General features: G+C 36.7%; 2 protein-coding genes and 1 pseudogene across 11 annotated transcripts; all 3 read left to right on the top strand.

The window, feature by feature from the left end:
- The first annotated feature begins 1,126 nt into the window (after nt 1-1,126).
- Nucleotides 1,127-5,959, top strand: LOC110764985 (neutral/alkaline invertase 3, chloroplastic). 2 transcript variants are annotated; one of them, XM_021968044.2, is made up of 9 exons: nt 1,127-1,378; nt 1,895-2,724; nt 3,578-3,743; nt 3,853-3,955; nt 4,024-4,064; nt 4,398-4,490; nt 4,591-4,891; nt 4,977-5,025; nt 5,296-5,959. In XM_021968044.2, exons 2-9 carry the CDS (start codon nt 2,017-2,019, stop codon nt 5,620-5,622), a joined length of 1,788 nt encoding a protein of 595 aa, XP_021823736.1. In that variant the 5' UTR covers nt 1,127-1,378; nt 1,895-2,016; the 3' UTR covers nt 5,623-5,959. The 2 variants fall into 2 exon arrangements, with proteins under 2 accessions (XP_021823736.1, XP_021823735.1); XM_021968043.2 differs by having other exon boundaries at nt 1,128-1,378; nt 3,853-4,064; nt 4,398-4,891.
- Nucleotides 5,960-7,967: 2,008 nt separating this feature from the next.
- On the top strand, nt 7,968-12,324 carry LOC110764997 (anaphase-promoting complex subunit 11). Of its 9 annotated transcripts, XM_088249491.1 has the most exons (5): nt 7,968-8,130; nt 8,267-8,286; nt 8,645-8,721; nt 9,142-9,215; nt 11,731-12,324. In XM_088249491.1, exon 5 carries the CDS (start codon nt 11,868-11,870, stop codon nt 12,120-12,122), a length of 255 nt encoding a protein of 84 aa, XP_088105617.1. In that variant the 5' UTR covers nt 7,968-8,130; nt 8,267-8,286; nt 8,645-8,721; nt 9,142-9,215; nt 11,731-11,867; the 3' UTR covers nt 12,123-12,324. The 9 variants fall into 9 exon arrangements, with proteins under 9 accessions (XP_088105617.1, XP_021823749.1, XP_088105616.1 ...); XM_021968057.2 differs by lacking the exon at nt 8,267-8,286; XM_088249490.1 differs by lacking the exon at nt 8,267-8,286 and having other exon boundaries at nt 11,726-12,324.
- On the top strand, nt 9,222-11,719 carry LOC110764996 (pentatricopeptide repeat-containing protein At1g55630-like; annotated as a pseudogene).
- Nucleotides 12,325-13,850: the final 1,526 nt, after the last annotated feature.

Raw genomic sequence — 13,850 nt, 5'->3', positions numbered from 1 at the left:
ATCTTTATTATTTTCAGCGGCCATCTTCCAAAAGATCTAAGAGCATCCACAGTGAGGGGTATATATGGGGGTTTATGTTAAATATACACCCCGAGTCACCGGAATGGTCTCCAATGGTGAGATGTAAATGGATGTAAATATACATCACCATCATGGGGATGTAAAATAAAATGTATATTTACATCCATTTTTACATCTCTTGCAGGCGGGACCCACCCGAGAAAAGAGAAGAAAAATGAAGAAAAGTCAACATAAAAGGCTGGGACCCATGGCTACACCCCCGAATTTACACCCCCACACTGGAGCAAAAAACATATTTACACCCCCCGGAGGTGTAAAGGGGATGTAAAAGTGGCTTTACACCCCCGAATTTACACCCCCCCACTGTGGATGCTCTAAGAAGCCTAATTCTCTCTCTCTCTCTCTCTCTCTCTCTCTCTCACACACACACATTTTGTGCCCTTTTCTCTTCTATGTGCTTTGAATCTCACATACCCAAATGTTGAAATAACTTGGAAAAAAAAAAAAAAAAACCAGTTGAGAACTGAAAACCGGCGAAACTGCATCAGTTTTGTAATGGAATCGCACTGACAGTTTCTCTAGCCATTTTGGCCATATCCAAACCGGACCGTACCTGAAATTTTTTTATAGTTATGATTCCGATTTTGAGAAGAAACTGCACCACGCCCACCCCTAATTGGATATGTAAATAAAGAAGAAGTTAATAAAACCTCAATAAAAAATCATATTAAAACTATTTAGGCTTTTAAAAAAAAGATGTTTTCCATATCCATTGTTATTATTATTATTATTTATACAAATAATATTCTACTTTAATTTAATCTAAATTATAGAGAGCGAGATTTGAACAAATGTGTTCAAGCCAACTTGACTAACCCAATATCTTCAACCCCATATTGTTATTAATTATTTTCAGTAGATAACATTTGCGATGTTCTATTGTTGTCCACAAGAAAAGACAGTAGGAAGAAAAGTTGAACAAAGAAAAGAAAGTTAAGAAAAGCAGAAGGAAAATAAATAGAAGGCTGAAAAAATTCGTACAAGGAAAAAGAAGAGGTTAAAAAAGGGAGACCTCAATAATAATAACCCCAAAAGCTAAAAAATATAAGAAAAGAAAGAAAAAGATAGCACATGAAAACAACAAAAGAAAGGAAAGCAAAAGCGTAGGAGAACGTACATGTGATTTCCTAGTATGATACGTTTGCTGTTTTGAACAAACAAAACCCATTTTTCTTTCGTAGATTGAAGAACTGCCATTTATTTTCTTTTCTCATTTGGAACCTGGGAAAATACCACATACTCAATTGCTTAAAGTCTTCGATTTTCTGTGGATAACCAGGGAAATAGCTACAATTTGGTAAGCAATTCATTTGGTTTGCTTTAAATTTTGTTGTGATTTTGAAAATCATTGTCTGGGTTTTCGTTTACTGCCTTCTGTTGCCTGAAAACTTTAATTGTTATTGTATTTTGTTTACGTTTAATCAGCTGCTTTCTTTCTGTACCGGCTTGCGTAAGTTATTTTATATATTTGTAGCTTTGATTGAAAATCTTGTACATTCTTGAATGGTCATGAGTTTGGTTGGTTGAACTTTTGTTTCTCCTTTGATATGTTTAACTTCTATGTTGATGTGAATTGTAGATTTCTTATTTTATTTTGCATGCTTAATTCAGAGAGATTGAAGAACTAGAGAAATTTGGTTTATTAGGAATATAAAGAAAAAGGAGAGGCTTTTTACTTTTGCAGTGATTGCTATTTTGACAATGCATAATCCAACTTCCATTTCCTTTCTTTTTTTATTTTTATTTTTTATAGTTCTGCTAATATTGATACACTTTTGTTGAAGTAAATTTGAATAAGTTTTCTCCTTTTCAGATTTAAGGTGTATATTCTTCTCCGTAAGTTGAAGTGGTGGTCTTGGATTCACTCTGACTATTTCAAAATTGAAAGGATTATCAGCTTGATACAGGCCAGTGAATTCGTCAATCATTAAGCTGATGGCCACTTCTGAAGCAGTTCTTCAAGTTTTTTGCGGGGCTGTACCACGCCTTTGTAGTACTGATTCATGTTTTAGCAAATGTGATCCTATATTTTCTTCTAAATACCAACTAAAATGTCGGAAGAGAAGAGTCTCAAGATACATGCAATTGCTCAGTTGTTCAGGTATGCAACGAAGTCGTATAGGAAATTATCGATTTCGGGGGATAGGGAGTGGTTTGTTTGGAAATATGACCGTAGGTGATTCTTGGATTCAGAGTTGCAAGTGCCAACAAGCTGAAAGTATAAGTGGGGCAACTACAGAAGATGAGAATGGGACATGGTTTGTGGATAGTGCAAAGAAATTGAACACAATCAACAACATGGTGAATGCGCCGAATGCTTTGGAATTTCAAGATGTTCAGCAGTTGAAACAGGAAAAGGAGGGCTTGTCACCTAATGGAACAAATGGAACGGTTAGGGATGCCTTTCACAAGATTAGTGTTGATTCGCTCGAGGATGAAGCGTGGGATCGACTACGTGAATCTATGGTTTATTATTGCGGAAGTCCTGTTGGAACCATTGCTGCAAACGATCCTACCAGTTCCAATGTGTTAAATTATGATCAAGTCTTTATTCGTGATTTCATACCTTCTGGCATAGCTTTCCTCTTGAAGGGGGAGTATGATATTGTTCGGAACTTTATACTTCATACTCTTCAGTTGCAGGTAATGTTTGTAATCTGGTAATAAAGACCTTCTGTTATTCCACAGTCAATATTACTAAATGGTGCATTCTCATATTACTAAATTTTGTGGACTAGAAACATTGTCTAGTGGAACTTTTGTGGTATGCAATTGTATATATCAAATTCGGTTTAGATTCTCAATCAAATTCGTGTATATGTGTGTCTATGCTTGTATTCATGTGTGCATATATACGGAGAGGGATTCAAATATGGGACACAATGTTCGAGCTCACCCTGCAATGGTGTCTAATGAGCGGAATTGTCTATTTTTTGGTCCACTTGAAGAATAATGCTCGCAAAAATAATCCAAATTGGAAAACATTTAGCCATGTGATTATCATCACAATTATTTCAGTGTTAATCAGAAAACACTGTATTTATTTTATCCCAATTAGATGTCTAAATGGTTCTGATTTAGCTAATTTCTGCTAGATGATCCTTAAAAATAGACAATCTGGATTTTTGCACTGCATTGCGGGATGGGGCCCACCATGTTTTCCTTACGTCTTAAGGATCTCTTACTTGAGGCTTCTCTGTGTGTGTGTCCAGTTATATGCAACCAGGAGTTAACTTATTTGGATCTCTGTCCATGTAACAACATTCTTGTAAGAGGACGTTTCGATTTCAAAGCAGACACCCATTCATTAGATAGAGAAGAAGATCACAAAGATTTCGTGATCCGCTGCCGAACTTGTTCAAATTATACTTCATATCATATGTATTTTTTTTAATCATTTATGTTTGTATTCTTGTTTGTTATCATCGTGAATCGTTTGTAAATTTGTTTTCTGTACTTGTTATCCTATTTATTAAGCGTATTCCTTATATTTCAGAGCTGGGAGAAAACAATGGATTGTCATAGTCCTGGTCAGGGTTTGATGCCTGCTAGTTTTAAAGTGCGTACTGTTCCTTTGGATGGTGATGAATCTGCAACAGAAGAGGTGCTGGATCCAGACTTTGGAGAGGCAGCAATTGGCCGTGTTGCCCCAGTAGATTCTGGTAAATTTATCTACCAGATCATCAAGTGTTTTAAAGTTAAAAAGATAGGTTTTTCTTTAGCACTTCTAACATTGGTGAAGTCTAATTCATATTGTTACGTAATTTTCAGGGTTATGGTGGATAATCTTGTTACGTGCATATGGAAAATGCTCTGGTGATCTCTCAGTTCAGGAGAGAGTTGATGTGCAGACAGGGATTAAGATGATTCTAAGGTTATGTCTAGCTGATGGTTTTGATATGTTCCCTACATTATTGGTAACAGATGGTTCTTGTATGATAGATCGACGTATGGGAATTCATGGTCACCCACTGGAAATCCAGGTATCATATTCTTGAACAGTCATTTTATGTGGCAAGAAAATATCAATATGAAGGGGACAAAAGTAGTCAATCAGTCTTGTGTTCCACGAACCATTTTTCTGTGCCAGTTTGTTTTAACTTGTAATTTAGAGTAATGTTTTAAGAAACAAGCATATTTATCCAAGTTGAAAATGACTAATTAATGATGGCAAGAGGTAATCTATCGGGTCCAGAAAACAAAGTATGAGATTGTAGTAAAGGGGAATGATGGGCCAGGATCCAAAAACACAATCAAGATGGAATGAAAAAGTTTAATCTTTTGTATCTTGTGATTTGGATTTTTCGTCTGTGCAGTCCCTTTTCTATTCAGCATTACTTTGTGCACGAGAGATGCTTGCTCCAGAGGATGGATCAATCGATCTTATTCGAGCACTCAACAACCGTCTGGTAGCTCTGTCATTTCATATCAGAGAGTATTATTGGGTTGATTTGAAAAAACTGAATGAAATCTACCGATACAAGACTGAAGAGTATTCATATGATGCAGTTAATAAGTTCAACATTTACCCAGATCAAATTTCTTCGTGGCTCGTGGAATGGATGCCCAATAAAGGAGGCTATCTAATTGGAAATTTGCAACCAGCTCATATGGATTTCCGATTTTTTTCTTTGGGAAACTTGTGGTCTGTAGTAAGCAGTATTGCGACAACAGATCAGTCACATGCTATTTTGGATCTAATTGAATCCAAATGGGGAGATTTGGTGGCGGACATGCCATTTAAGATTTGTTATCCTGCTCTTGAAGGCCAGGAGTGGCAGATTATCACTGGAAGTGATCCTAAGAACACGTAATAAGTCGAACTTAGTAATAATTTTTTTTTTTGTTGTTATTTTTTTGGTTTTTCCATCTCACACTTCATATTTTTTATGCAGGCCCTGGTCCTACCATAATGCAGGTTCCTGGCCGACTCTGCTATGGCAGGTTAGTTAATGTTGTGTTGTTAGTTACTTCTAACTGATAGATGGACCCAAGAGGCAATATATCGACTTTTGATTTTGAAATACCCATTTGTGGATAGAACTGTATTTTGTAAATAGTTTGTGTAATGTATATAGTGTGTAAGGCTGATTGGAACACTGTGCGGAATTTCTGCTATATCATTTCAATTGTTTATCAAACTCATACGGCATCTTGATTTTATTAGAGTATTGGTAGTCCGAAATAATTACACATTATATATGTATTTCACAGCTCACTGTCGCTTCCATAAAGATGAATAGACCCGAAATTGCAGCAAAAGCTGTTGAGGTTGCTGAAAAACGGATATCGCGAGACAAGTGGCCAGAATACTACGACACCAAAAGAGGTAGGTTCATTGGAAAACAGGCACGCCTGTTCCAGACCTGGTCAATTGCAGGATACCTTGTGGCAAAGCTCCTGCTTGCTGATCCTAGTAAAGCCAAGATTTTGACAACTGAAGAGGATTCTGAACTGGTCAACGCCTTCTCCTGCATGATTAGTGCTAACCCAAGAAGAAAGCGTGGTCAAAAGAATTTGAAGCAGACCTACATTGTATGAGTCTGGTTCCGTTATGATTGTGCTCCAGACTGCTAGTTTCGATTGTCTACATACGGGCAAGTATTATTCTGATTTTAATAAATTATGTTGGTGATTATTTGGGAATGGCTAAGTGTCAGATAGCACTTTGCTTGTTCCGTTTGGATAAGCTGATATATTTCATAAGCTTATTCATGCAACACTAAATTCTGTTGTAAAGATTATGTACTTTGACTTTAAATTTACAGTTACCCATTTGAAGCATCCTGTTATTGTATGAAGTTATGAACTCTAGAGACAGTTATTTGTAAATATATATATCTCAGAGTTACAAAATCGAATGATGTTTCATTGGTCAGTTTATTTGTTGTTGTAAATTGCCACTATTTTACTGTTGGTTTCATTAGATGCAATTGAGGGTTAAATTGGAATTACTCTGGATACAAGCTTTTCTCATGTTTTTCCATCTTTGGATAAAAGCTTTGCAAAAAAATGAACTGTTGAATCAACTTCTTATTGTGATGCTCTGGTAAGTGAACTTAGATCAGTGCTATATTTTTCTTTCATCCCTTAATCCCATCCAATCCGAAGCCCGAAGGAAGAAAATATGAATCGCTCTAAACTTGATAAGAGCAGAATTTGATCTTGCTATGGTTGTCTTAAATATCGATAATATCCCCGATATTATCCCGATAATATCTGATTTTTGGGGGTCCGATATTTTAACAACTAACCATATAGTTATCGTCAATATATCGATATTATCCTGATATTATCGGAAAGATATTTTCAACACTTTTATGAATGATTTGGTCAATATATCGAGATATTATCGATAATATCCCGATATGAAACTCAAAAAATGTAGAGAACTGAAGTAGCTCATTGAACTGATTTGGGTACTCTACGGAAAGCATGTCTCCTAGAGTAATACAAAAGTAGCTCATTGAGCTAATAAACAAAGCATGTCTAGCCGACAGAATGCTCACATGCTTTTACAAAATGGATAAAATATAAAACTTAGCTTTGGATTCCTGGCTTGGTTTACAAAATGGATAAAATATAAAACTCACCAACGTTTTTTCAACTTACATTACTTACCCTACCATTCAACCACTCACCTGCTTTTACTTACCCTACCATGGCAGTAGGCGGGCAGGACCAGGAATTGGTGCCATAGGGAAGAACTATACTCGTAGAGAAAGAGGCGAGGGGACATTGTCAAGTCAAGAAGATGACTCGTTATCTATAACTTCGGACTCTGTTGGAGTAGGAAGTAGTAACTATGGTTATACTCATAACCAACCATTTCCCTACCCTTCATATCCCATTCCTGTTGGGATGGAATCAAGTGGAAAGAATCCGAGACTCAATCTTCAAATGATTTTGTTTATGGACAACGTCAACCAATCTCGGATCCATATGGGTGGCATGTTAACAATTACATGGAAAACTATTTTGGGGATTTATCATTTGATGACTACTCTTCAAAATATACTTACTCTACACATAGAGATGATGAAGATAGTGAAAATTTTGAACCTCATAGGAACTCTATGTGGTACTAAGTCACTCATGTATCTTACCATGCAATGTATAAAGTGTAAAATATTGTAGTAATTCATTATATATAAATGATTATGGTGTGTTTAATCTTCTTTCATTAATTACTAATATTTCTACACTTACAGTGTTTGCCAGCTCGCTATATAATCAACTTAAATCAATTAAATCCATCATGCAATGCATTTCCTTCCAATTTTTTGTGATAAACTAATAGATAATTGACTAAATAAACATCCTACAAAGTTTTAATAAAAATTTCCAAGTTTTTCTTACAATTTCCGTGGTTTTTATTCAATTTTTTCCGATACCGATATTTCCTGCGATATTTCCGTATTTTTTGACTTCCGATACTTCCGATACCTCCGACATTTAAGACCATGGTGACAACCAAAAGACTATCTGCTGACACTTACAGATTGGTAGATCTTTCACAAAGCACAAAATCTTGCAATTGCTGTTTAAGCAACAAAGGTTTTTCTTTTTTGATACAAGAATATTGAATTCGAACACAGGACCTTAGGTACAGTGGTAATTGTTCTTAACTACACTACTTGAGCTACAAGTCGCTTGCAACAAAGTTCAATGTTAAGTATACAGACGCTTTTTTATTTTTGTTTGTTGTGGTGTACTGCTTGAGCTACAAGCCCCTTGTAACAAAGTTTAAATATATTTTGTTGTGATGTAAATATACCAGATAAAAATGGACAGACCGAGATATAACACATTAAAAATGCAAAATAAAGAGAAATTCCTCCATTTAGGTTAAATAACCAAGTCTTTTTAATAGGAGACAATCTTCTTTTTATTTTATAGATAGAAGAAAGAACTCTTTCTTCAGGCCAAAAAAAGAAAAAAAAAGAAAGAAGAAAGAACTCCACCTTTGACAGACACATTACCCTTTCTTCCTCCTAAAATAATAAGAAAATAAAAAAGCTTCCTCAGCTCCATTTGTCGGCACAGCAGGTATTATTAGTTCTTAAAAATTTATTTTTCTTCCTGGGTTTTGTTCTTAGATCTCTTTTTTCATTTATAAGAATGGACATTTGGGATTAATGGGTTTGTTTTTCTTCTCATTTGTTTCGATTTCTCGTTCATAAAGTGGAGAGTGGGTTTCATCTAGTGAGTTTTTTCCCTTAATCTGTTACAGTTAAATTTTTTGGTTTTTTCTTGATATGAATGTCACTCTGCTCTAAGCTGTAGCACCCTTTTTCTATATTTATTTTTGGTTAATTTGTAGCTCATTTTCATTTTTGTCTGGGAAGGTTTGCTGTTTGATTGTGCATTGTTTTGAATTTAAATTCTATTTTCCTCTGTCACTATGGAGATGGCAGTAAGGAAATTGAAATTTGAAGCAACGATACACTCTTATGACTGCCCATCAAGTGTTTGATTAAATGCTGAGTACATTTGGATGACTATCGTAGCGTGTTTTGATAATTTGCCATTTTTGTTTTCTTTCTCAATATCATTTAAACAGAGGACCATGAAGAAATAGGCGTGGCAGATAACTGTTCCTGTTTGAGTGCCCAGCTCATTGCTGTTGGTGGTCTTATGGTCAGATATGATGTTTGCCTTACTCATCTGAGAGTCCTTCTCCTAGTTATGATTATGCAACCATCTGGGGAATGATTTTTTATGTTATTCAAAGTCCTGATAAGATTACAAATGAAATTTCTTTTTCTATTTGGCTACAATGCCATCCACAATTCAAACCCTATGTAATTGGAACTCAAGTTGCCGTTTTCAAATTCAGTTAGCAGGCCATAGAGTTTGTTAGGCCGCCAGGCCTTAAAGTTTCATTCACCAAAATTTTTGTTTTGTTTTTAAAATTTTAAAATTTTATTTTATTGTTTTGGATATAGTCACAAGTTCACAACTAGTTGGCATTACTATGATTTTCTGTATTCATTTTGGTCCAAAATGATTAATGTTGGATATTAGTTTCTAAAATTCGTTTGATAATTTTATATGCAGTAAGTACACCTGGCAGGACTTCGGAGCCAAGCTTCAAGAGACTGATAAGCCTTCATCAGATTGCTTAATTCCAGGTAACTCAAAGTCCTCCTTCGTCTTCTTTCACACTTTGGAGATACCCAACTCAATGAATTGCTTCTGCTCGATTCACTACTTGTTGTGCAATTTGCTCCCTCCATTTTAATGGGCATTCCTAAATTTGAGAATACAGAGGTTTTAACGTCCTGTGTGCTTTTACTTCTCGTTTAATTGGTGTCCTTGGATTTATTAAGTACTGCAAAGTTGCACAGATAATAAGTACCAACCATGAACTGTATATCCCTGTTTGCTCCAAGGGTTATTCAAAAAAATTCGTGTTATGTTGTCGTGGCACGAAAATTAACTGATGGATGCTTTGGTGGGAATAAAGTGGGGAGTGGGAATGAGTTTATAGAGGAACCCTTGAAGAGAACATGGAGAAGTTCGGATTTAGACTCAATGTTAGATGAGAAAGAGAATGTTTATGAGTATGAGAACCATCCCCGGGAGTATTTCTTGCTGAGACGGAGTTCAAGAATGCGAAGATTCATATCACAAGGGTTCTTGAAGTTCTCCAACAAGATGGCCTTGGGTTTGATACGAAAGCAGCTTTGGATGAGTTGCATATAGAGGTTTCAGGTCTTCTTGTGAGAGAAGTTCTCTTCAAAATTTTGAAACAAACAAATTATGTGAGTAAAATCTGGTGTGCAAAGTTGGGGTATAAGTTTTTTATGTGGTCTGGTCAGCTTGAAAATTACAGGCACACAGCAAACACATATCATTTAATGATGAGGATATTTGCAGATTGTGAGGAGTTTAAAGCAATGTGGAGGCTGGTTGATGAGATGATTGAGAAAGACTATCCAACTACAGCATAAACATTCAACATTTTGATACGCACTCATGGTGAGGCAGGCCCGGCTAAAAAAGTAGTGGAAAGATTCGTCAAATCAAAGACGTTGAACTATAGGCCATTTAAACACTCATACAATGCAATTTTGCACTCCCTTCTTTTGGTGAAGCAGCACAGTTGATTGTTTGTGTCTATCAACAGATTTTGATAGATGGTCACTGTGTATATATTCTAACTTATAATGTTATGATGCATGCAAAATATAGATTGGGGAAATTGGATCAATTTCACAGACTCCTTGAGGAAATGGGTAGAAGTGGATTCAGTCCAGATTTTCATACTTAAAACATTCTTCTTCATGTCCTTGGTAAGGGAGACAAACCACTTGCAGCTCTTAATCTTTTGAACCACATGAAGGAAGTGGGTTTCGATCCAAGTGTTCTTCACTTCACAACATTGATAGATGGACTGAGCAGGGCTGAAAATCTGGATGCCTGCAAGTATTTTTTTCGATGAGATGATAAAGCACGAGTGCTTGCTGGATGTTTTTTGTTACACTGTAATGATCACGGGGTATAGGCCGGGGAGCTTGAGAAGGCTCAAGTAGTGTTTAATGAGATGATCACTAATGGGCAGCTTCTGAATGTATTTACATACAATGCTATGATCTGTGGGGTATGCATGGCAGGAAAGTTAGAGGAAGCATGCTCCATGCTTAAGGATATGGAATCCAGAGGCTGTAATCCAAATTTCACTGTATACAGCACCCTAGTAAGTTATTTGCAAAATGATGGAAAGCTTACTGAAGCTCATGAAGTAATAACACATATGGTGGAGAAGGGGCAGTATGCGCATCCACTTTCAAAGTTCAAGGGATATAGGAGCTCATTAAGTCGTAGATTCTGTTATTCTCAGTATTTACTTGCAATCTTATAAGAAGAAACTAAATGATCCAGCTCAGTTAACATTATGTAGCTCCTGGCTATCCAGTCAGACCTTGTACCCACAGTTAAAGAAACTCATTCATCCAGCTAACACTATGCAGCTCCTGGCTATCTCAGTTACACCATGTACCCACACCTTGTTCCAGTTGTCTCTGAAGTAAAAAAAAAGTGAAGTATGCACAAGTTGTTTGACCTTATTTTTGTAATGCAAACTGATTGACATATAAACTGCAGTTTGTTCGTGTTTTTGTCGTTATATTTGCACCTGTGCTGTCACTATATTGTTTTTCCATGTTTATGTCACTATTGTTTTTATGCTCTTGTGAAGTCAAAAGAGCTAACTAGAGACTAGAGTACTAGACTGGTTTCACTTAGTATAATGAAACACACTCCCTTGCTCGCTATATCTCTCACCACCGTTTCACCCACCTATCACCCCTCTCATTCTGCTACACTTCCCATCACCACACCCACCAATCTCACCTCTATTTCTTCTTTCCACATTCCACCACCACTTCACCACCTACCTACCCTTTCTCTCTTTCCTTCGCCTCCCACCACCACACTCACCTCTCTTCCTGCTTCAAGGTTTCTTTGTTGCTTTTAGTATATTCATTCTAAGGTACATACAAACACATATACAGTACTATGAATGCGGCTATGCATAGCCACATACATAAGAACATGTAGTTTCCATTTCACACAGATGCAGATATCACTGGCATCTGTTTGAAACCCATCTTTGGATCATTAACCAAAACACATTTAGCACAGGGCTTGCAGATACAGAGACAAAAAAGAAGGGGAACCAGAACCGGAATCAGACCGTTGCAGTGATAACCATACCAGTTGCTCTTAAGATCGCCATTGAGTTTAGAACGAGGAGTTTGTCTCAGTTGCAGGAGAAGACGATGAAAGTCAACATCTTGCAGTGGCATGCTGTTGCCTCATGGACATGGGATGCACAAGATGAAACATGTGGGATTTGCAGGATGGCATTTGATGGTTGTTGTCCTGATTGTAAACTCCCTGGGGATGATTGCCCACTAATTTGGGGTGCATGCAACCATGCGTTCCATCTTCATTGCATCTTAAAATGGGTAAATTCACAGACTTCTCAGGCGCATTGCCCCATGTGCCGCAGGGAGTGGCATTTCAAAGGGTGAGAAAATCTGGAATCACTTTTAGGGTTTTCCTGCTTGCTTTCTCTTTCTTAAGTGCAGGGGTTGCCAATGCAGGCTTGCAATTGTTTGATTATATACTGGTTGATGTAAAGTCAAGCACCTCCTTTGTATTTGTTTTGTATTGGTTGATGTAAACAGTAGCTACAATCATTTATTATATTCCCTCCAAAACACATTTAGCAAACCATCTCAATTAGATCATTTCCTATGCACAATTTAGAATCCCAATCACCAAGGCTTTTAATGATACGCCAATGAAGGGCAAGCTCTTCCAGCTTGACTTGGTGTGAGACCTACTCAGCTATTGTCCTCATCTCAGAGAAAAGTTGTAGATCGGTTTCGGCATTTGAATTGAGAACTATATTGTGAATCCTAGCAGTGAAGCTGACTTCATTCTTACATCCCAAAGGAAACATCTACAGGCCTAAAAGACCATTCCAAGACTACCCGTCTCTAAAATCTGAACACAATCTATACACGAGCAAAAGGGAAGGAAAAGGGTCCAGCTTATGACCTTCAGAAAGAAATGACATAAAAATTCAGGCCTCATTGAGGGAAAATACTGGCTCTTTACATAAGGAGCTAAGCCTCCTTGCAGACAAATCAGAGTCTGTTGTGTATGCATCAGCTATGCCCTATGATCCCAAATTGTTGAGATGCAATCTTGGGCAAAGACAAATTGGGTTATATCAATAGAGAACTACCACAACACCCCATACGGACCTGACATTCAACAAATGGCGAACATAGAATTCGATTGTGAAAGGATGTGTGATCAACTATATGGAGCCAAGATTGATTAGCAATTTTATTCGCTTTCTGATGGCAAAAGCAATATAGGATGCAATTGCCAGAACTTACTTTGATGACAAGTACTTTGATGTCATTGCTTGGAACCGACATTCGACGACGAAGTGGTGCTAGGAAACAAACACTGGTAACTTTTTTCCTTATGCAATTTCGTTTTTGTTTTCGTTTGTTAGGGTTTCTAATTTCACTTTTCAAAAATGCCCTTGATAAATAAACACTCGTAACTTTTTGTTACAACTTCGATTTGCCTACCGTCTGCTCCTACGCGCTCGTGGAATTGAGCAACGTCACGGTGTAAAGAAAATTCCAAAATGAGTCTTGAAACAAAAGAGCCCCAATATCCAAAGTCAAAATCCCAGGGGCGAATTCATCCAAGTACGCTAAAATTTTGAAATTTAAATGAAAAATGTGGGGCGGGTCGCTACACATTAGATTATGAATTTTAATGTTAAACCCATGTACTTTTTGATTCTTGCGTGTTAGTAAATCAAGTAAAATCATGAATCAATACCGATTTCAGGTAAGTAATCATGTCTTTAACATTTTAAGGAATTCTCAAGCATCTTCTCTCTGGTTGACAAAGTAGTATTTGAGAAACTGTTTTCCCTTTCCTTTTTGCCTCAAAAGGGTTTATGAAATGATTAATGAGAAGCTACTACCGAATTACTAATTGCATATTCATCTTGTTTTTTTCCTTCCGGGCCTCATCCATCATGCTATCCAACATCTTGCGGCTGATCATCTTTCTCTAAATATTTTGTAATTGTTGTATGTAATCACCAATTGGTCCGGTTATATGAAAAGAAATCTACATTAACTTGGTATTATTTTATTATAATCCTACTCTCTTTATGAGGGAGTATATTCCAGTGGTATCTAAGCATAATTGATTAATACCAA

This window comes from Prunus avium, chromosome 2 (assembly GCF_965620075.1).
Source record: "Prunus avium chromosome 2, drPruAviu1.hap1.1, whole genome shotgun sequence".
Lineage (NCBI taxonomy): Eukaryota > Viridiplantae > Streptophyta > Magnoliopsida > Rosales > Rosaceae > Prunus > Prunus avium.
This window is presented reverse-complemented; position numbering and strand designations above follow the sequence as displayed.

Coding starts and splice junctions, on each gene's coding strand:
- LOC110764985 (XM_021968043.2), top strand. CDS start 2,017: ATGGCCACTTCTGAAGCAGTTCTTCAAGTTTTTTGCGGGGCTGTACCA. Junction 3,744..3,852: donor TGTTGCCCCAGTAGATTCTG/GTAAATTTATCT, acceptor CGTAATTTTCAG/GGTTATGGTGGATAATCTTG. Junction 4,065..4,397: donor GTCACCCACTGGAAATCCAG/GTATCATATTCT, acceptor TCGTCTGTGCAG/TCCCTTTTCTATTCAGCATT.
- LOC110764997 (XM_088249495.1), top strand. CDS start 11,868: ATGAAAGTCAACATCTTGCAGTGGCATGCTGTTGCCTCATGGACATGG.